Source organism: Nerophis ophidion, linkage group LG01 (genome assembly GCF_033978795.1).
Source record: "Nerophis ophidion isolate RoL-2023_Sa linkage group LG01, RoL_Noph_v1.0, whole genome shotgun sequence".
Classification (NCBI taxonomy): Eukaryota; Metazoa; Chordata; class Actinopteri; order Syngnathiformes; family Syngnathidae; genus Nerophis; species Nerophis ophidion.
In genome coordinates, this window is record NC_084611.1 from 58,785,846 (window position 1) to 58,809,808 (window position 23,963).

Here is a 23,963-nt window from a genome sequence, read left to right on the forward strand (position 1 = left end):
TTGAATTGAATCGTGACCCCCAAGAATTAATATTGAATCTAATTGAAGCACTTTTCTTAAGTGACTCAAAGCGCTTCACAATGTGAAACCCAAAATCAAAGTTACTTATATTTATTTATTTATTTATTTATTTTTTAAAAACCAATCTGCGTGGCACTGGGATTAGGTGGTAAAGTGTCTTGCCCAAGGACACAAGAGTAGCTACTAGGAAGGCGGAAGCGGGGATCGAACCTGAAACCCTGAAGTTGCTGGCTACCAACCGAGGTATACCGCCCCACAAAACAAAATGAAAATAAGACAAAACAATATCAGATTGATCGTCTAATCAGCAGTCTTCTTTTATAATTGCATTGCTTTTGGATGACTTAAGGGGCTGATGAAAATAAATCAAATTGTTGTGCTTTGGTGTCTCATGGCGTTTTTTCATGTATTTTTTGTTTTGTTTTATGTATGCCGTATATATTACTATATATATCTCCTACATGAAAAGACATATTTGACTGTGCAATTTCTTGCCATTCAAGACGCACAAATGCGCTGGTGATGCTAGCTACAGCCTCACGCACAGACTTAAGACTCAGTGTACCTATATTTCTGTTATCTAGATCAGTGGTTCTCAAATGGGGGTACACGTACCCCTGGGGGTACTTGAAGGTATGCCAAGGGGTATGTGAGATTTTTTTTAAATATTCTAAAAATAGCAACAATTCAGAAGTCCTTTATAAACATATTTATTGAATAATACATCAACAAAATATGAACGTAAGTTCATAAAGTGTGAAAAGAAATGCAACAATGCAATATTCAGTGTTGACAGCTAGATTTTTTGTGGAAATGTTCCATAAATATTGATGTTAAAGATTTCTTTTTTTGTGAAGAAATGTTTAGAATGACTGCGATGATGTGGCGACTTGTCCAGGGTGTACTCTGCCTTCCGCCTGATTGTAGCTGAGATAGGCACCAGCGCCCCCCGCGACCCCAAAGGAAATAAGCGGTAGAAAATGGATGGATGGATGTTTAGAATGAAGTTGATGGATCCAGATGGATCTCTATTACAATCCCCAAAGAGGGCACTTTAAGCCAAAGATTAGTTCTATGTGTAGAAATCTTTATTTATAATTCAATCACTTGTCTATTTTTCAACACGTTTTTGATTATTTTCACATCTTTTTTCCAAATAGTTCAAGAAAGACCACTACAAATGAGCAATATTTTGCACTATTATACAATTTAGTAAATAAGAAATTGATGACATAGTGCTGTATTTTACTTCTTTTGCTCTTTTTTTCCAACCAAAAATGCTTTGCTCTGATTAGGGATACTTGAATCTAAAAAAAATTCTCAAGTGGTACATACCTGAAAAAAGGTTGAGAACCACTGATCTAGATCAGTGTTTTTCAACCTTTTTTGAGCCAATCAAGGCACATTTTTTGCCTTGAAAAAATCCGGAGGCACACCACCAGCGGAAATAACCAAAAATGAAACTCAGGTAAAAGGTAAAATTCCTTTTAATTTTTTTCCATACATTGTAAATCCAAATATCACATCTTTAAAACAAAGCACAAATGTGTCATGAATATTGTCCAGGATGAAGCTGCGCGTGAATTCTTCCATCCAGTAGGGGACGCTGTGACATAGTTAACGCTCCAACTGGACCAACGAAGCAGTCTCGTGTTGTCCGTTCCTATAAAGCTAGCTTTAATCGCCCGTGAACGTTCTTTCCCAAATAATGTTCACATTCACGTTACACGTTTTAAAGCGAAAATTTAACCGGGAATAAGATGTGTTTAGCCTAAACATATTATTTTGCTGGAATACGAAACGGACATTTAATCCCCGTTAACGGTCAGATAGGTGTTAGCTCCCAAGCTAAACATCGAGTGTAATTTGCTCTGTACTACTTACAACTGTTGTGTTCTATTTACTGTACTATTTGTACTCGTTTGAGGTTACTTTGAACGTAGCACGGTAGGGGAGCAGACTACTCAATGAAGAGGGTAAGTGAAAGGAGCATTTTGCATGTACACTTAATTCATGATCATGTTCCACCTCTGTTTCCACTTCATAGAACGCACCAGACATACTGTTGAGAGAGACTTGAATAAAAGAATGGATCCAGTTTACCAGACATACATTCACATTGCAGCAAACGCTCCTGGTAGTTTTGACTGCAATGATGCAGAAACTTTGCACTCCGGTGGGGAACGTTCGAAATCTGATCCACAGCTGACGAGAAAAAGGATTTTACTTCGACACCTGGAGGAACACATTTTTGGAAAGAAAGCTCCTATTGCTCCGAAGAAGATGAAACTGAGTGAGAAGGAACAACCCGGACCAGATTGTGTAGCCTCAACTCTCAGGAGCAGAGTAAATACATTTTTGCAGCAGCAACAATGTCCCAGCTTTGTGTTAAAGGTAAGACTTAGACAATGGCCTATTAGCTGTCTTAAGTTCCTCGTGATTTATTAATATTTGTATTTATGTTCACCCAGTGCAATATGGTTAAGCCACCTGTTGCAAGAGAGGCTCCAATCCGCGGATCAGATCAAGAATTGCTGGAAGACCATCACCCTCTGAAGCGACGGGTGAAAGCCCTGCTGAAGTATATAAATGGTCATCCCAGTGTCTTTGTATCAAACCACCCGGTTAGTACATTTGTCACTATCAATCAATACAATTGTAATGTTAAAGTAAAATGCAAACGATGCTTAAATTTGTAAAACATTTCTATGAGTCATGGTTGAGCTCCCTTTCCACCAAGCGGTACAGTATTTGTATTTGAATGTCATTGTGCTACTTAGCACCAAAGGCTATCACAATTACAACAATAATTTATGGTTTGTTAATCTGCACCAAAGGCTATCAATATTAAAACAATTATTGATTGTTTGTTAATTGTGTTGGAAAATGGAGTCGACCACAAGTGATTCTTAGGTTACAAACATGTTCCGTTCCTACGGCACAATATTAGTCAATTTTTAGAGTAAATCCGAACTCATACCTAACTTAACTCTTAATACTCTGCGTATTAATACACCGGGGTATCCACCGGGTCTTAAATAATCTAATATCCAATAATTATACAAACCCCGTTTCCATATGAGTTGGGAAATTGTGTTAGATGTAAATATAAACGGAATACAATGATTTGCGAATCCTTTTCAACCCATGTTCAATTGAATGCACTACAAAGACAAGATATGTGATGTTCAAACTCATAAACTTCTTTTTTTTTTTTGCAAATAATAATTAACTTAGAATTTCCTGGCTGCAACATGTGCCAAAGTATTTGGGAAAGGGCATGTTCACCACTGTGTTACATCACGTTTTCTTTTAATAACTCTCAATAAACATTTGGGAATTGAGGAAACTAATTGTTGAAGCTTTGAAAGTGGAATTCTTTCCCATTCTTTTTTTATGTAGAGCTTCAGTCGTTCAACAGTCTGTGGTCTCCGCTGTCCTATTTTACGCTTCATAATGCGCCACACTTTTTTGATGGGAGACAGGACTGGACTGCAGGCGGGCCAGGAAAGTACCCGCACTCTTTTTTTTAATTATTTTTTTATTTGTTTTTACGAAGCCACGCTGTTGTAAAACGTGGTGAATGTGGCTTGGCATTGTCTTGCTGAAATAAGCAGGGGTGTCTATGAAAAAGACGGCGCTTAGATGGCAGCATGTGTTGTTCCAAAACCTGTATGTACCTTTCAGTATTAATGGTGCTTTATCAGATGTGTAAGTTACCCCTGCCTTGGGCACTAATGCACCCCCGTACCATCACAGTAGCTGGCTTTTGAAATGTGCGTCGATAACAGTCTGGATGGTTCGCTTCCCCTTTGGTCCGGATGACATGATGTCGAATATTTCCAAAAACAATTTGAAATGTGGACTTGTCAGACCACGGAACACTTTTCCACTTTGCATCAGTCCATCTTAGATGATCTCGGGCCCAGAGAAGCCGGTGGCATTTCTGGATTTTGTTGATAAATGGCTTTCGCTTTGCATGGTAGAGCTTTAACTTGCACTCACAGATGTAGCGACAAACTGTATTTAGTGACAGTGGTTTTCTGAAGTGTTCCTGACCCCATGTGGTGATATCCTATAGAGATTGATGTTGGTTTTTGATACAGTGCCGTTTGAGGGATCGAAGGTCACGGTCATTCAATGTTCCGGCCATGCTGTTACGTGGAGTGATTTCTCCAGATTCTCTGAACCTTTTCGTGATATTATGGACCATAGATGTTGAAATCCCTAAATTGCTTGCAATTGCACTTTGAGAAACGTTGTTCTTAAACTATACCCAATCATGGCACCCACCTGTTCCCAATTAGCCTGCACCCCTATGGGATGTTCCAAATAAGTGTTTGATTAGCATTCCTCAACTTTATCAGTATTTATTGCCACCTTTCCCAACTTCTTTGTCACGTGTTGCTGGCATCAACTTCTAAAGTTAATGCCTTCCGCCCGATTGTAGCTGAGATAGGCGCCAGCGACCCCAGAACGGAATAAGCGGTGGAAAAATGGATGGATGGATGATTATTTGGAAAACATTTTTTTATTTGTTTCAACATCAAATATGTTGTCTGTTTTATATTTACATCAAACACAATTTCCCAACTCATATGGAAACTGGGTTTGTAAAAAAAAATTTAACCTTTTTATAGTACGAGCCTAGGCATTGAAATCTCACTTGCTGTTTTAACATCCGCACAAGCAGTATCACCTTACACCTTAAAATAGCATTTAGCTCCTTGTGTTGCTAGCTTATGATAGCTACTTAGATAGCTATCATTGAATTTATATCGTATCATAACATTTCAACAAACTGTCAGTTGCTTTTCTCTGGACTCCTTTTGAGTATGTGCGTATCAGCAGTGAGTGACAAGCCTAAATGCCAGACCAATTTCTAAGCCCGAGGACCAATTTCTATTCGATATAATGAAAAATTGTGAAAGTTGAGGACTCATAAATGTCACATAAGCCGCCAAAGGTAACATAAGCTAGCCAATGGTGGTGTAGTTGTATTCTTTTTTGGTTTGAGAAATGTAAATTTCTTCAAGTTTCCCACAGCCACTTAAGTTTTAAATTGCACAAAAAGCATCTTACTTACAAGTTATCCACTTATGTTTTTTTCATAATTAGTATTTACACTTGAGGTTTTTTACTCATTACATGCTTCTGTTCTATTTATCCATTTTTGATTATGAATCTTTAAATCGGGGATTTTGCTTTCAAAACTGATTTTCCACTAGGGAGATAGACCAAGCATATGTACTAACTGTAAATATTTCAATACATTTATGATGATTGCTATTTACAGTTTTACAATACTAGCAGAATATTTTAACAAATTCTTTATTCTCTTATATTACATACAAATGTTTTATCAATACAAAGTCAATAGTACTAAATAACTATACAAACGCAAAAACTACTTCCTACTATTTATTTAAAATATGTTTTACCCTTAGTCTTCCTCTGTCGAAGGAATTATCATCTTTTTTTAAATATTAACAAAAAAAACAGAAAATATTTTGAGAAAATAAAAATCGTGATCAAATCACTCTCATATCGATTATATACTGAAATTACCGTTGGTTTAGGCACCACCAGTTATGGCTCTATCCACTCTCCTCTTAAAGGTGCCATGTGTAATAATGTGGCCAGAAATGGTACCGCAATCAGGGTAAAGAATTCTGTAGTCCCCTCCCACTCTCCATGACTGAGGTTGCCAAATTCGCTGCCGAATCCGAATTCGAATTCTACTCCAAGGAACTTCAAATGGCAATCGACAAGTCCTACCCTGCAGGTTTCTCTTGTTTATGCTTCTTGTAAGATTTTTTACTAAGTAATTATGCCAAATTTTGCAGATGTCAATAAGCCAAATGTATTTGTAAAGTTACGCAGTGATATTTTTGCCAGGAGTCTGGACAGATTGTTGGCATCACCCTGCTAAAATGTCTAGTTTGACCACACGGACCACCATCAAAATAATTATATATATATATATAATATATATTGCATTGGCCTACTTTGATGGCAAGCCAAGCCCAATACTAAAATTATCGCCACATTTCGTTCAGCATAACTCCCATGTTGCATCCAACCTGATGCACTGCATTCACTTCCATCTTCGCACATCACCATCTTTCAGTGCAGAGTGCAATTCTATGAGCCAACCACGTTAAGCAAAAACCACATTACCCATAATCATATAGCCTACTACCATGTCAATACACAAAGTAGAAAATCATTACAAGTAATGCATTTCTGTATATTGTGCCAAGCAAATACCACCCAATATGTGGTTGATGCACATACAGTACCTGAAACCGCAATTAGCCGTGCTAATGTTGGAACTAATTACCTCAGCATATTTGCATATTGAGAACAAAGTAGGCACTGACACAACTTGTATTCACATAAGTTTTATTTGTCGAAAATATATTTTACCCTGTCAGTTGGATGACACATCGACATTCCAGGTTAACGGGCACACATTTCCCCCGCCTGTATGTCTATATGTCATTGACCAGGCTAGTGATGGTGCTTTGCTCCTAAGCATTTGTTGCACGAACATACTAGCTTTTATTAGACAAGGTCCATCCATCGATCCATCCATTTTCTACCGCTCATTCCCTTTGGGGTCACGGGGGCGCTTGTGCCTATCTCAGCTACAATCGGACGGAAGGCGGGGTACTTAGACAAGGTCATAGACAGTATTGGACAATATAGTTTGAATACGAAATGTCCATTTCCATTTCTTAAAAGTAATAAGAAAATCAATCAATCAATCAATGTTTACTTATATAGCCCTAAATCACTAGTGTCTCAAAGGGCTGCACAAACCACCACGACATCCTCGGTAGGCCCACATAAGGGCAAGGAAAACTCACACCCAGTGGGACATCGGTGACAATAATGACCCAGTGGGACGTCGGTGACAATAATGACTATGAGAACCTTAGAGAGGAGGAAAGCAATGGATGTCGAGCGGGTCTAACATGATACTGTGAAAATTCAATCCACAATGGATCCAACACAGTCGCGAGAGTCCAGTCCAAAGCGGATCCAACACAGCAGCGAGAGTCCCGTTCACAGCGGAGCCAGCAGGAAACCATCCCAAGCGGAGGCGGATCAGCAGCGCAGAGATGTCCCCAGCTGATACACAGGCAAGCAGTACATGGCCACCGGATCGGACCGGACCCCCTCCACAGGGGAGAGTGGGACATAGAAGAAAAAGAAAAGAAACAGCAGATCAACTGGTCTAAAAAGGGAGTCTATTTAAAGGCTAGAGTATACAAATGAGTTTTAAGGTGAGACTTAAATGCTTCTACTGAGGTGGCATCTCGAACTGTTACCGGGAGGGCATTCCAGAGTACTGGAGCCCGAACGGAAAACGCTCTATAGCCCGCAGACTTTTTTTGGGCTTTGGGAATCACTAACAAGCCGGAGTCCTTTGAACGCAGATTTCTTGCAGGGACATATGGTACAATACAATCGGCAAGATAGGATGGAGCTAGACCGTGTAGTATTTTATACGTAAGTAGTAAAACCTTAAAGTCACATCTTAAGTGCACAGGAAGCCAGTGCAGGTGAGCCAGTACAAAATGTAAATGTATTACTTGCCTATCAAGGAGGAAATTAGCAGGTTAGGCGTCAGATGAAAAAATATTTTCTACCTTCAATCGCCTTCATTTTTCAAAAGCATCCCGATACAAATCCTCGTTTTGTTCATGACTTTTTCATGAATACGTTGAGAATCCAACCGACGCTTTTTAGATTTACTAAGGTCCGACATGTTTAGTAACTTTACTGGTGGCAGTAGTTCAACGAAGAGGGTGGTGCGCTGCTTGCAACCTGGATGTGACACACTCACATATTTTCTAATTGTTTAAACGGTAGAGGGCGGAGCATCAAAATTAAACAATAACAAGATTTCGGGGCTGTAAATCTAATTTTGAAATTAGCACATCCCGGCTGAACTACTGTTATCATTTATAGAGGTATTCGAACATAACATGATTTAATAATGGCTTTTGACATATCAGTGCAATTTAATGATGACTTGACATTAAATTATTACACAAGGCTCCTTTAAGTGTCGTATACTGACCGACAACGTTGACACGGCAACAGTTGTTACTATATTTCCTCTCGCCAACTCTAAACTACTTTTTAATATCAGTGTACCTTCTGCAGTAATGTGGTTCCATCAACCCTTCTTAAACTTTACTGAGCACTAAGGCTGGGCGGTATGGACCAAAACTGATATCCCGGTATTTTTAGGCCGAATCGCGAAATATAATATATAACAGTGTTTTAAACAAAACATGCAAAATGTTTAGTTTAAACTTAACACCACATTAGTTACTATCAGTTTTTTTTTTTAAATTACTTTGAAAAAGTCATTTATATAGTCCCTTGTTACTTAACCAATAAACTTAATTTATTTACTGACTGAATTACTTTTTAATAAATGTAATTAATTAAAAGGGAAAGTAATTAATGTGTTATTAAAAAAACCTTTGGGAAATGTCATATGCAGTTGAGAGAAGTTTATGACAGCTGTGTGTGTGTGTGTGTGTGTGTGTGTGTGTGTGTGTGTGTGCGCCTTTTGTGTCAAGCGACTTGTGACGTCAGCGAGGGTTTCAGCTGAACTGTGTTTGTTAGCTATAGCAGTTAGCAGTGGCAGTTTTGACGGCTGTTTTGTTGAATCTTTTCATCGGCTTGTTGCCTCTGGTTAAAAAAGAGGAGCCGTCAGAGCTACGGTGTGAGCATGTCGGCTGTGCGTGAAGGAGAATGTGACGGTGGGTCGCTGGAGGCAACGCGCGGTAGAGACTCCAGACATGTGCCAGACCCTTCAGCTATGGTGCCCTTGCGCCGCAATGGCCGTAACAAAGGCACATCAAATGATACCGGTATGGTGGTATTATCTCAAATATTTATCTTTTTTTTTTTAAATACCGGTATACCGCTCAGCCTTGCTCTATGCACTTATTTATTCTTCTTCAAGCTCGTTTAACAGCTAACTTAGCTATTAGCATGGCTTCTTCTGCTTGCTCTTTCTTGTTGTGTAAAAGGTTAAGCCTAATACTTGATAATGATACTTAGGCTATTAAGAAATGTATTTAATTTGCCATAATAGGGCTGATTATTAACTTCGAAAAGCGGCTTCACACAATAAGCCTCTAGCTTTTCAGATGGAGAATTTAATTAAATACAATATTAGCACGAAGGGATATGTGTTAATGACCATGACTTAATATATAGCTGAATGAAGGAAACGGAGAGAAGCCTCTGTCAGTCATCCTCTAGCTTTGTCTGTGTAAGATTGCTAGCGCACACAGAAACATAAGGTAACATTGTAGAAATGATATGGAACATGCCCAAAATCCAATCCTTAAAGTTTCATGAAAATCCACCATTAGGTTTTTGAGTTATGTTGCTGACTAACTCACTCATTAATAAGCTGACAAACCAACAATAATGACTGCATTTACTTAGTCTAAGGTAATAACGGTTTTGCTCATAGTTTATAAACAAAATTTAAAGTGACCACTTGCCATATCCAAAATGCTAACCAGAACAAGGTCTCCCCATTCCAAACTGTAGCATTGTGACAAGTTAATGGTGCTTTCAAAACTCTTGTTGTACAATTAAAGACTACTTTAACGCTGGTATGATTCAATCATTTATAAGTAACATTTCTGTAATTATGATCTTCTGCCAGGTTCCTGATAACACGGACATTAGACCTCTTGCTGCACCATTATTTCCCAGACCACCATCTATTGCAACGCCTCCTCCCAGTTCAAGTGTTACTTCACCAGACCAGGAGGAGAGTGACGCCAACAAAGGCTTTGAGTGCTTCCTAAGCTTACTCAACAGTGGAGTCAACATCGAACTGCTAAGTAAGATTGTCAACGATGACAGCGAAGATTTCCATTCAGAAGACGGGTCTGTGAACATTAAACCCAATGACGTCGACGCTGCTGGGAGGGAGGAGGCAGGGGAGTCGGTGGGGACTTCGCAAGAGGTTTCTCCGGTTCCTCAATGTCGCCCCATTGATGATTTTCCACTTGAGCAGTCTCGAGATGACACTCTGCGCACGACCTGGGACCAAGTGATGTCAATTGATGGGCAGCTGGTTCGCCCGGAGATTGCGCTAGGTTTCCCTCACTTTGCAATAATTAGTGACAGATTATACAGAGTGAGTCGGGACACCCAGACAGGAGAGGAACTGACCCAATTGCTGGTGCCAAAAAGACGTCGGGAAATGATTTTCCAGGCGGCACATTTCAACCCGATGGCCGGTCACATGGGGTATAATAAAACACTCAACCGGGTAATGGCCCGTTTCTATTGGCCAGGCATCCGGGGAAACTTGCGCCGCTGGTGCACGGCTTGCCCAGGCTGTCAACTAGTCAACCCAGCGGCCACCCCTCGGGTGCCTTTGCGGCCATTGCCACTCATAGAGGTCCCATTTGAGCGAATTGGCATGGACCTCGTCGGACCATTTCAACCAAGCACCAAGGGTTATTGCTTTGCGCTAGTCCTGGTGGATTACGCAACGCGCTATCCCGAAGCAGTACCGCTGCGCTCCATCTCTGCAAAGAGTGTCGCGCAGGCACTGTTTCAAGTTTTCTCCCGAGTCGGAATCCCGAAAGAGATTCTGACTGACCAGAGCACGTCCTTTATGTCAGAAACGTTAAAGGAGCTGTGCGGATTATTGGGGATCAAATCCATTCGGACCAGCGTTTACCACCCGCAGACTGATGGGCTGGTAGAGCGGCTGAATAGATCCTTGAAATCCATCATCCGGAAGTTCGTACACAAGGACAAACTAAACTGGCATAAATGGTTGGATCCCCTGTTATTTGCAGTGCGGGAGGTTCCTCAGGCCTCCACGGGGTTTTCCCCATTTGAACTGTTGTTCGGCAGGAAACCGCGCGGTGTGCTGGACCTAGTTAAAGAAAGCTGGGAGGAAGGTCCAAGCCCCAGTAAAAATGAAATTCAATACGTCATGGACTCGAGAGCGAAACTCCACACATTGGGGCACTTGTCACGTGAGAGTTTGCTTCAAGCCCAAGAACGTCAGCAGCGCCTGTATAATGGGGAGACGCAACTCAGACAATTTTCACCGGGAGAGAAAGTACTTGTATTACTCCCAACATCCAGCTCCAAATTACTCGTTCAGTGGCAAGGACCCTTTGTGGTCACACGACGAGTAGGTGACGTGGATTATGAGGTCAGGCGGTCTGACCAGGGCGGGGCAACAAAAATATACCACCTCAACCTCCTAAAAGGATGGAGGGAGGCGGAGCCTGTCTCCATGGTAACGGCGGTAGCGGAGAGCGAGGAGCTGTGTCTGGAGGTTCCCCCCGCTTCTCAGCCCTTCCCTCTACGCTGTGATAATCATCTCACGCCGTCACATAGAGCAGATGTGCCCACTTTGCAGGAGCGTTTTGCTGACGTGTTCTCCCCCCTGCCAGGACGCACAAACCTCACCCAGCATCACATAAAGACTAGCCCGGGCGTGACGCAGAGGTCTCGGCCCAATAAGCTACCCGAAAACCAGCGCAAAGTTGTTCGGGAGGGTGTTTTGGATGTTCCTATTGGCAGTGAGAACCATGAATGTAACAATTATACTCTGATGCCAGAGGGAACAGAGCGGTCCACTTATGAACAGTCCTCCTGTGAGATACACTCACTGTCTGATGACAACAGGAACAGAAAAGACAGACAAAAGTGCTCTTTAAGCCTCAGTGATCGATCCGAATCTCTCCCAACAATAGAGAACAAAAAGGAAAAAGAAAAACCGGCAGAGGTTGATAGGAGGGGTGAACTGCTTCAGAACATCCTAAACACTCTGGGCTTGAGCCTGGAAACTGAAGAGCTGAGCAAACTAACAGACCGGACTGAAGAGAGACTGTATGGGAAAAGGAATGAGAGAAGTCCAGTGGCCACCAGCATAGTGGAGCATGACAGTACTAGTAGTAGTCACAGTCCTTCTCGCATGCAGATCTCCAACAGCAGGAATTCAATGGATCTATACAGAGAAAAGTCCTTTTTTGAGTGCAGCGACTCAAGGAAGAGCAGAGAGGAACTTTCTTTATTTTCTTACCATGATGATGCACCAGTACAGAAGATTGCTGGCAGCAACCGAGATCTGCAAACCTTTGATGAAACCCATCATGCACATTCCAACCATGAGTGTAATACTGTTTCAGGTAACAGTTTGCCTGAGCATTCTCAATTCAATACTTCTTTCAACGGTGACAACAGTTCTTCCTGGACACTGGCTCATGGTTCCCGGTCCATGTTCTCTTTTCCTTACTCATTGTACACAGACCACTCCCACCCCACAATTGCTTCCGCAGACTCTGAATTAAGCCACCATATCTACCACTTGCATGGAAAGGTCTCTAAGAATCCAGACCTCTCCTTAAGCGAATGTCAGTTTGGCTTAAACACTGGCTTGGGTTGCCTGCAAACAGTCGAACTTTCACACCATTCTGATAAATTCCAAGCTAAAAAAAAGAAAAAGCTACAAGGGATACTAAAACAAACACAACCAACAAGTGACCTTCCAAAGATGATGGAGCCTCCGCATGGCACGAAACACAAAGAGGTTTATCATCCACAAAAGGAGAAACGGCCACCAACAGAAGAGGAAATTAAAGCAAAACTGAAAAAAAAGGTTGGTACAATGTTTTTTTTTTTAATTATTACGTTTGATCATTCTGCTCTCTTTCTGATAAAAACGAGCCAGATCCAATACTATGTTGATGTAGCCACCGAGGAAGAGCCCACTACCGGTCAATATGACGACTCGCATGTAGCAGTAACTGTAACCACGATGGGAGATGAGGAAAGACCGGTGTGTTGTTTCCTTTAATGTTAATAAGATTAAAATGTTAAGCAAAGGTATAGTTATAACAGTTTTATGGACAAATTATATAATTTATTGTCACGGTGGAGAGTGGGGGGGCACAATATATTTTCCAGAGGTGTGGACTCGAGTCACATTACTTGGACTCGAGTCAGACCCGACTCATGAATTTGATGACTTTAGACTCGACTTGACAAAATGTAAAAAGACTTGCGACTCGACTTAAGACTTCAACATCAATGACTTGTGACTTGACTTGGACTTGAGCCTTTTGACTTGACATGACTTGCTACTTTCCCCAAAACCCAACGATTAAAGTTATTCAGGAGCGCTCCGTATCTGTCCATGTCTGTCAGCGTGTGTGCGATGACAGTGTGTGCGCTACCTGTCAGAACAACAGCCAATCAAATTACATCCACGTTATTTTCGTCACACAGCATTCAGCCAATCAAATTGCAGGAAAACCAACGAAAAAGCTCTCAAACAACACGCCAGTGAGGAAAAGTTATGCCAAAAATTGTTTTGTTCGGGTATAAAAACTATGACTTGGTCAACAAAAAACAAATAGCCGTATGCAAAGCCTGCGGTTCGTTCGTAGATTACAGACGGAGACGCAACAACTTCCAACTTCGTTCGACATTTGAAGTTGCACAAAGAAGGGTAAGTTTTGAATGTAAGCTAACGTTTATAGGCCGTGTAACGTAACTTTTATTTGCTGTGTAGTTAAATCAGTGAGGCTGTAAACTCACTGCTAACGTTATAACCATAGACATCTTATAAGTAGACGCAGCATCGAGCGCTATTGCCGCTGACGTGACGAGAGGCCGCCACCTTGGAGTGGTAATCCGCTCCACTCAGGGCAATTCATTTGGCAGGAGCAGTGAACTGTCAGCACATTTAATTCATATTACCTCACTGAATACCACTGATATTCACGCGCTTTTTTGTCATACGTGTAACTATGATAAAGAACAAATTTTTGGGCGTGTTCATAGTTTGCTTAAAAATAATAGAATATTCTTATATGCTATAAATAACAAGACGTCCAAGATCAAAACTGGCAATAATAATCCCAGTGAAGGGGAAAAAACGGTCAGCTATTTCTAAGTTGAAGAAACAATATGATTAGGTTATACGTACATGCATATATTCTACATAAACAATGTATGAATACATTAGATATCTATATAGCTTATAGACTGTGTTTCTGTTACTGCAACAGCAGAGAGTTTATTCTGTCTTGACACTTTGTATTAATATTTTCTATTTCATTCTTCCCTTAAATGATCATGTTTACAGTGATTGTTTTAAATGTATTTTTCATGTATGTTGCTTTGGATAAAAGTGTCTGCCAACTTAAACATAAACGTATATAAACACCTGAAAGTCTTTATGTCAGCTAAAACCACATCTGTTTCACTGGAATCAGAATAACAGCAAATTCTGTCTTACCCAACAAAGTTAATATTTGAATATTGTTACTAGAAGACTTATCCTGATTACAGTTATACTGTTAAGAAAGTATTGTCTTATACTTTGCCTAAAATGAGAATGCATCATCAGTGGCGGCTGGTTAATTTTCCATAGGGCCGTGAATTCTAAAGAGTACAACTCTGTTCCTTGTTATTTTCATGTATTTGTTATGTTTTTCATGTGTACGCACACATAAACACACATACAGTATGAGATGAGATCAATGAGATAAGGTAAGAACAGGATAGAAACTGCTGTGGAACTAGTTCCAATGCTATATGCCTTGGAAATACAATGTTAACACCTTTGTGCAAATAAGTATAGTTGTACTTGTTTTTTCAAATGTGTTCATTCTGTAAAGGAATGAGTTAAATGTTTAAAATAACTGGTTAATAGTACTATTACGAAGTGCAATGTCAGCACAATTTTTTTATTAAACTGTAAATACATACAGTGTTTTAAAATCATACACAATCTGTGTAGTAAATGTATTAGTCTGTGGTTAAAAAGACTTGAAATGACTCGAAACTCAAAATGCAGGACTTGGGACTTGACCTGAGACTTGCCTGTCTTGACTTGGGACTTGACTCGGGACTTGCCTGTCTTGACTTGGGACTTGACTCGAGACTCGAGGTCAAAGACTTGAGACTTACTTGTGACTTGCAAAACAAGGACTTGGTCCCACCTCTGATATTTTTTTCTTCTGAGGTGGGGCGTAACACAAAATATTTGAGAAGCACTGCTAAAAGCTAACCTGCAAAGCCGCAACATGAACACATAACACACTGTTAATGATATTGTCTGCGTGTAAACTGTTTCACATTGTAAGGACCTATTAGTATGTGTGTGGTCTTTGACTTGTCCGACTGTTTCTGTGGTCGTGAACACATCACTGGCTGATTTGAGTGTGCATGAAAGAAAGCAAGCGGTTGCTGTCAATACAACCTAAAGTTTGTTTGTTTTGGTGTGATTAAGACAGAAAGTGATCAGTTTTGCATGAAAGTAGTTTTGTTGCTGATGTTGTTTTGGTGTAATTACAACCGACAGTAATCATTTTTTCTCAATAAAATGATTGTTGATGCAGATCACCTCCTTCCCCTCCTTATAACGTCTCGACTGATGTCGTCAATGTCTGTTGTGACCACTTATTGAAAATGGTACAGAGGATAGTGTGTTCATTTTGTTTAGAGTTCAGGTTGGATTCGGATTTTGTGTGCTGCATAGATTTTCCGTGCACGGAAGTAAATCGGGAGCATTGTGCAATTGCGCAGATGCGCACCTTCGGGGGAACATTGCCTCACACTTAGCATTCTTTGCACAATAGTAATAGGTTTGTTATACAAGATCATAGACTGTATTACACAATATAGTTTAAATACAAAATGTCCATTTTGGCCTTATGCCTTACCTGCCTATCAAGAAGGAAATTAGCAAATTTGTCGTGAGATGAAAAAAATCTGCTACCCCTTTCAAAGGCAACCTGATACAAATCCTCGTTTTGTTTCTGGCTTTGTCATGAATAAGTTGAGAATCCTAATGCTGCCTTTTAGCTTTACCAGTGGCAGTAGCTAGATGAAGGTAGCGGTGTGTAACTGGCGTCCTGGATGTGACACACTCACAGACCTTCTAATTGGTCAAACGGTAGAGGATGGGGCATAGAAATTAAAACAAGATTTTTGGCAGTTAACATTTCCTCCAATAAACACAAAGTTGGCCTTTTGTTGTGTTTTAGTCAAGTCATTTAAAAAAGGTAAACAGGTAATAGGAACTAGGACTTTTGGAGTGCCGAACGAGAGAGATGGCTCAGAAAAATGACGAAAAATTGGAATGAGTGCAAAGAACCCTGAGAATATGAGAGAGAGGTTTTGTGTATATTGTAGCGTCCCGGAAACGTTAGTACTGCAAGGGGTTCTAGGTATTTGTTCTTTTGTGTTTCTGTTGTTTTACGGTGTGGATGTTCTCCTAAAATGTGTTAGTCATTGTTGTTTGGTGTGGGTTCCCCATGTGGCGCATATTTAAAGCTTTTTATACGGCCACCCTCAGTGTGACCTGTATGGCTGTCTTATCAAGTATGCATGCATTCGCTTAAGTGTTGGCATAAAAGCCGCACATAATATGAAGCTGGGCCGGCACGCTGTTAGTATGGAGGTAAAGTGGATGTGACGACAGGTTGTAAAGGAGGCTAAAGGCAGTGCCTATAAGGCGCGCCCCCAATATTGTTGTCTGAGTGGAAATTGGGAGAAATTCGAGAGAATGGTTGCCCCGGGAGATTTTCGGGAGGTGCACTGAAATTCGGGAGTCTACCGGAAAAATAGAGAGGGTTGGCAAGTATAATTTCAAGTTTATTGTAAAATGCCAGCCGCCCACTGCTGAAGACATTTTCTGAGTTTATTTTGACATCTTCAAACAGCACAGTATAAAATAATTGATCCGATCGTGGACTGGTTAAATTAGTTGCGCGAAATGAAACTTAAGGATATTATAAATGGCTTCTGCATGACACAAATGATAAACAGTCCGAATAGAATACCACACTCACTCGATTTGGTCTTTACTAATAAACCTATCACATAAAAAAAACAACATATCTGCGATTGCCTAATGACAAAAACAAATAAATTATCTGTAAATACAGTAAGACACAACCCAGAAATAAAAGTGCTAAGATATAAATACCTTGGATTAATGAAACAATTTGGACTCTAATGAAACGTTGAGATTCAGCCTTCAAAAGAGCTACTAAAACAGGTTTAAATAAGGATTGTATGATGTTGAAAAGTTTAAGAAACAACGTCACAATGCTGCTCTGGAAGGCCTGGACTGATTGTTTCTTAGAATGAATCAAAGCTGAAAAAGGGAACATTAGAAATATTGACAAACTCACTGGAAGAGGGCAAACAAGCAACAACACAAAAACATTAAATATGTTAATATAATAGCACTACTGTTAGTCTGGACATCAGTAATCATTTTAAAAGAACATTTCATCCAGTCTGTACAAACCCTTAATAAAAAATTATCTCAAAATCAATGCAAACAATTAGCATTTAATCAGAATAAAGTAAGTTTAAAATTAAGAAATGAAACTAAAGTAAACAAAATCCTTTCCACATCAAGCTCACAGTATAGAAATATACACAGTTTGGACACTTTCTTAAAACAAATAAAGAGCTCTAATAACAGCATTGAACAGATTGAATGCTATCTTGTGAATGCTATCCCCCCCCCCCATTTTTATTTTGTCTTTTTGAACAAAAGACAGGTACCTTGACCACCCCCGAACTGTGAACCATCACTGTAGACACTTTTCACCTTTGATCACTGAAGACACTTTAACTGCTGCTGTGACCCAAGGTCACTTCCATACTTATACTGTTGACTGTCAATAAGAATGTGCAATAATGTTATGAACTTACTGTGCCATGTATATACATTTTTATTTTTTATTTTTAGCTAAGTACCGTGTGACTTGTTGAAGGGTGGACTAGCAAAGTAAGATTTTCATTGTACGGCAAACTGTCTAACTGCATATGTCAATAAACAATCTTGAATTTTGAATCTTGATAAATCAATCAATAACTGAAAACACTTTCCCTACCACATCAAAAACATCCATTATCATTCCAGTTCATAAAGAAGGACATAAAGACTTCAACTACAGACCAATTAGACTTCTCCCCGTTATATCAAAAACAATAGAAAAAGTGGTCGTTGAACAACTCACAGAACACCTGGACGATTAAGGCCTTCTACATCCCATGCAGTTTGGGTTTCAGGCAAATCACTCGACCGAAACGGCTTGCTGCCTTCGCACAGAAACAAGAAAACAAAACCTTGATAATGGGGGTGTACAAACCCCTTTTCCATATGAGTTGGGAAATTGTGTTAGATGTAAATATAAACGGAATGCAATGATTTGCAAATCCTTTTCAACCCATATTCAGTTGAATATGCTACAAAGACAACATATTTGATGTTCAAACTCAAACTTTTTTTTTGCAAATAATAATTAACTTAGACTTTCATGGTTGCAACACGTGCCAATGTAGTTGGGAAAGGACATGTTCACCACTGTGTTACATCATCTTTTCTTTTAACAACACTCAATAAATGTTTGGGAACTGAGGAAACTAAATGTTGCAGCTTTGAAAGTGGAATTCTTTCCCATTCTTGTTTTATGTAGAGCTTCAGTCGTTCTCTGCTGTCGTATTTTACGCTTCATAATGCGCCACACATTTTCGATGGAGGACAGGTCTGGACTGCAGGCGGGCCAGGAAAGTACCCGCACTCTTTTTTTTTTTTTACGAAGCAACGCTGTTGTAACACTGGTCTTGCTGAAATAAGCAGGGGCGTCCATGATAACGTTGCTTGGATGACAACATATGTTGCTCCAAAACCTGTATGGACCTTTCAGCATTATTGGTGCTTTCACAGATGTGTAAATTACCCATGCCTTGGGCACTAATACACCCCCATACCATCACAGATGGTAGCTTTTGAACTTTGCGCCTATAACAATCCGAATGGTTATTTTCCTCTTTGTTCTGTAGGACATAACGTCGTCCGTTTCCAAATATAATTTGAATGTTGGACCCGTGAGACCACAGAACACCTTTCCACTTTGCATCAGTCCATCTTAGGTGAGCAGCTCGGCCCCAGCCAAGCCGGTGGCGTTCCAGGATATTGTTGATAAATGGGTTTTGCTTTGCATAGTAGAGTTTTAACTTGCACTTACAGATGTAGCGACCAACTGTAGTTACTGACAGTGGTTTTATGAAGTGTTCCTGAGCCCATGTGGTGATATCCTTTACTCACTGATGTCGGTTTTTGATGCAGTACCGCCTGATGGATCCAAAGGTCTGTAATGTCATCGCTTACGTGCAGTGATTTCTCCAGATTCTCTGAACTTTTTGATTATTTTACGGACCGTAGATGGTAAAATCCCTAAATTCCTTGCAATAGCTCGTTGAGAAATGTTGTTCTAAAACTGTTCGACAATTTGCTTACAAAGTGGTGACCCTCACCCCATCCTTGTTTGTGAATTACTTTGCATTTCATGGAAGCTGCTTTTATACCCAATCATGGCACCCACCTATTCCCAATTAGCCTGCACACCTGTGGGATGTTCCAAATAAGTGTTTGTTGAGCGTTCCTTAACTTTATCAGTATTTATGGCCACTTTTCCCAACTTCTTTGTCACGTGTTGCTGGCATCAAATTCTAAAGTTAATAATTATTTGCAGAAAAAAAAAATGTTTATCAGTTTGAACATCAAATATGTTGTTTTTGTAGCATATTCAACTGAATATGGGTTGAAAATAAGTTTGCAAATCATTGTATTCCGTTTATATTTACATCTAACACAATTTCCCAACTCATATGGAAACGGGGTTTGACGTTGGAGCCATATTCTTAGCCTTTCGTTAGTTAGTCGATACCATCAGTCACGTTAGTTAAAAAAAGAAACAATGTTTAAACTGTCGACAGATCCTTTGGCCTCGATTAAGTCATACTTATTTGGTCGACCCCAAGTTGTCTGTATCGAATACACTACATCCAGTATCACTGCTATTGATATTGGGGTGCCACAAAGCTCTAACAACGGCTCTCGTGTGTTCATTCGTTTGTCATTCTTTGACTTTATTAGTCCCAGAGCAGAAATTTTAAATTTTCAGCACAATCCCATTCAAGAGCAGACATGTACCGTATATTCCACGCTATAAGCCGCCCCGGGTTATAAGCCGCACCTTCAATGAATGGCATATTTAAAAACTTTGTTCACCTATAAGCAGCACCACGTCATAAGCCGCCACTTGGTTCACCTATAAGCCGCACCGGGTCATAAGCTGTGCCTACGTGGCACTAAAGGGAATGTCAAAAAAACAGTCAGATATGTCAGTCAAACTTTAATAATATATTACATACAAACCAGTGTGCAAATGTGCAATCCCAACAATAGTAACGCTCAAAATATAATGCGCAAATGTACAATCACAACAATAGTAACACTCAAAATATAATGCGCAAATGTGCAATCACAACAATAGTAACACTCAAAATATTGCAGAGCAATAGCAACATCAATAACTCAATGTTCCTCGAACGTTAATGTCACAGCACACAAAATAAACATTTAAAGCTCACTTTCTGAAGTTATTCCTCATCCATAAATCCCTCGAATTCTTCTTCTTCGGTGTCTGAATTAAAAAGTTGGGCGAATATGGCATCAAAAATGGCGGGCTCCGTCTCATCGAAGTCATCAGAATCAGTGTCGCTGTTGTTGTTGTACGCGTGTCTCTTAGCATTACCCATTATGTGGTCGTCTTTACAGAAACACACAAATGAAATTAATCGTATTAGCCGCGCGCTTCTTCTTCTACGGGGGCGGGTGCTTACCTTGGCGGTTGCTTACCGTACAAGAAGAAGCGCTTCCTCTCCACGGGGAAAAAAGATGACGGCTGTTTACCGTAGTTGCAAGACCTAAACTTTATGAAAATGAATATTTCTATTAATCCATATATAAGGCGCACCGGTTTATAAGCCGCACTGTCAGCTTTTGAGAAAATGTGTGGTCTTTAGGTGCGGCTTATAGCGCGGAAAATACGGTACTGTATATAAACGATCTGCCATCTGTATGTGAGGAGGTTAATATCCAGATGTATGCAGATGACAGTTATTTATATTTGGGGAAAAGATGCTGAGTTGGCAACATGACTTGTCACACATTAAATATTAAGAAAACATCAACAATCTACTTTGTATAAAACATCATAACTGTAAAAGGGAAATATTACAAAATGTTTGAATATTGCCCTGCGATGAGGTGGCGACTTGTCCAGGGTGTATCCAGCCTTCCGCCCAATTGTATCTGAGATAGGCACCAGCGACCCCAACGGGAATAAGCGGTAGAAAATGGATGGATGGATGGATGTTCGAATATTGTTACCTGGGCGTCATTTTCAACAAAACATGTAGCTTTAAAAAAAACACACAAAAAAATTTAAACGGATGTGCCAGAGTTTAACATAGCATTTTTAAAGGTTATCAGGCATGTGTTGACACTGGACGCAGCTCAAGCTTATTTCAATGCAATGATTGTCTAGTTTTTTTCCATTATTCCATATGTTGTTGGTTCCCGGCAAGTAAAACCACCGAGGCCATTGGAAACTTTGCAAACAATCGCTCAAAATCCTCGACCGAAAACCACACCACCACATACTACATTTCCATGCACTAAATAAGTGTTATTTCTCAAATAGTTAATCCATTTTTTACAGCTTGTCCCTTGTGGGGTCGCAAGGGATCGCTGGAGCCTATCTTGGCTGGTTTGTTTTATTGTTTTGTTTTTACACGCCTATGTGTGAAGTACAAGTGTCCACGCACAGTCTAAAATGCAGGGGTGTCAAACATATTTTAGCTCAGGGACCGCATAAAGGAAAATCTATTACCAGAGGGCCGGACTGGTTACAATCATTGCATAATTTAAAAATAAAGACAAGTTCAAAAAAAAATTCTTAGTCTAATTTTAGCCAAAATAGAACAAGCACATTCTGAAAATTTACATATCGTAAATAATCCCCTTGGCAAAACACTTCTAGTTAGTTGAAAATTCTGAGGAAAAATGGTGCAGTTTGAAAAACACCATGTAGGACACAATACACTTAGACTTAGTCTCAGTATATTTAAAAGCCATTAAACTTTAAGCACTTCCTATTTAGCATTCTCATGTTGGCATTTCACCATTAAAGATTTGTTTGGCAAAGCAATCGAGTGTTTCCTCAAGCCGCCACATTGGTGACATCTGCAACTGTCATAACACATTCATTTATCATCATTCAAATATTACGTATACATATATATATATTTAAAACTATATATGTATACAGTTCTGAAGTATGTGTACTTATATAGATATTAAATATATGTGTAATGTATTTAAAAAAGAATCTAAATAAATTTGATATCAAAAACATTGTCTTTTATTAATTATTACAGCTACTGTATATCTGCTGTCTCAGAGTGATCTGTGATCCGGTTTACACAGCTGTTTTTACATGTAATTTTCGATCACAATGCTTTAAGTCTGCGTATTAATTTCATACCAAATTGAAGAGGGATGTCTGCCAAATATGTAAGAATACAGTACAACCACATTTTTGAAGGTAGTCGCAAACACGCTTTTATAAACCACTATTTTTTTAGTTTACCGCAATTTTGTGTATTGTCATTTATGGACATTTCTGGAATTTTTTCAACAAATAGAGAGTCTCTAGTTTCAAGAAAAGTTTTGTTCCATAATCTGCAGTACATTTTTCTTATGAAATTATTTTTATTTACATTGTTTGTATCTGTGTGCTTTCTGTCCTAGTTGGAAGAATTTAACCAGAAGAACAAGCCTCACACCATTCCAAAATCGTGACACACAAGTAAGCCACTTATGCCATACTGTCACGTTTGAAACAGCAATGGGCCTTATGAACTTTTCATTGAGAAATGTGTGACATTTATTAGTTGATTAACAACATATTGAGTGCAAACAGGAGAGGCACTCCCAGAGCTGCATCAACACAACAGCAACTGTGCGAAGTTGAACTCTGGGCAATATTATTTTGATTACTATTCATTATAGTGATATAATATACAGTCAACCATAAAAGAATTTATAACCCATGGCAAATTGTGACTAATAGTTTGAATAAATAGGTTCATTATGTCTTCTTATTTCAAATGTTCTCTTAGACAATATCAATCAATCGTTTATTTATACAGCCCTTAGTTAGAAGTGGTCTCAAAGGGCTGTACAAGCCACAAGGAGATCCCACATCAGTGCAAGAAAACTTCCGCACAATGGGAAACCTTGGAAGGGACCGCAGATGTGGGGGAACCCCCCCGCCACCCCACCCGGGCGACCAGTGCAATTGATGTTGAGTGAATATAGTTTATAAGATGAAATATTTTTGGAATTCTATCTAATATATCGAAAATATTGTCTGACTACAAGAACGTGTGAAAAGTATAATAGCTTTTGTAAATAAAAGCTGAGACATATTTTTTCGTAATGACAACTCTTTTACATCTTATTTCCTGGGAGACACCCATGTAAAAGGAAGAAAAACACTTCCTAGTTGAATAAACGTGACTCTAAATAAGTTATTTTAATAAAAATCCACCTTTCTTACCTGTTGGCAATGGTTATTGTGTTGTCATATAGCTTTACAGTAGTTCAAACAAACTACATATTATATGTATATGTGTATATATTAGTGTTGTTCTGATACCAATATTTTGGTACCGGTACCAAATGTATTTCTAAATAAAGAGTACCACAAAAAATGGCATTGTTGGCTTTATTTTAACAATAAAAATGTTACTGTACATTAAACATACGATTCTTATTGCAATGTTGTCCTTGAATAAAATACTTAAACATAAACATATGTTTAAGTATGTGGTTTTATATCAGCTAAAACCACCAATCTGTTTCACCGGATTCAGAGTAAAACCAAATTCTGTCTTACCTAACATATGTTTGTATTTGAATATTGTTATTTGAAGACTTAATCCTTGGTAAAAATTATACTGTTAAGAATGTATTGTCT

The 23,963-nt window shown here is 39.3% G+C and overlaps 1 protein-coding gene across 1 annotated transcript; it reads left to right on the plus strand.

The window, feature by feature from the left end:
- Positions 1-1,630: 1,630 nt before the first annotated feature.
- Positions 1,631-23,542, plus strand: LOC133557636 (uncharacterized). Its single transcript, XM_061908280.1, has 5 exons — positions 1,631-1,997; positions 2,069-2,415; positions 2,493-2,645; positions 9,731-12,700; positions 22,733-23,542. Exons 2-5 carry the CDS (start codon positions 2,110-2,112, stop codon positions 22,781-22,783), a joined length of 3,480 nt encoding a protein of 1,159 aa, XP_061764264.1. The 5' UTR covers positions 1,631-1,997; positions 2,069-2,109; the 3' UTR covers positions 22,784-23,542.
- The last annotated feature ends 421 nt before the right edge of the window (positions 23,543-23,963 follow it).

Coding starts and splice junctions, on each gene's coding strand:
- LOC133557636 (XM_061908280.1), top strand. CDS start 2,110: ATGGATCCAGTTTACCAGACATACATTCACATTGCAGCAAACGCTCCT. Junction 2,416..2,492: donor GTCCCAGCTTTGTGTTAAAG/GTAAGACTTAGA, acceptor ATGTTCACCCAG/TGCAATATGGTTAAGCCACC. Junction 12,701..22,732: donor AAGCAAAACTGAAAAAAAAG/GTTGGTACAATG, acceptor TTTCTGTCCTAG/TTGGAAGAATTTAACCAGAA.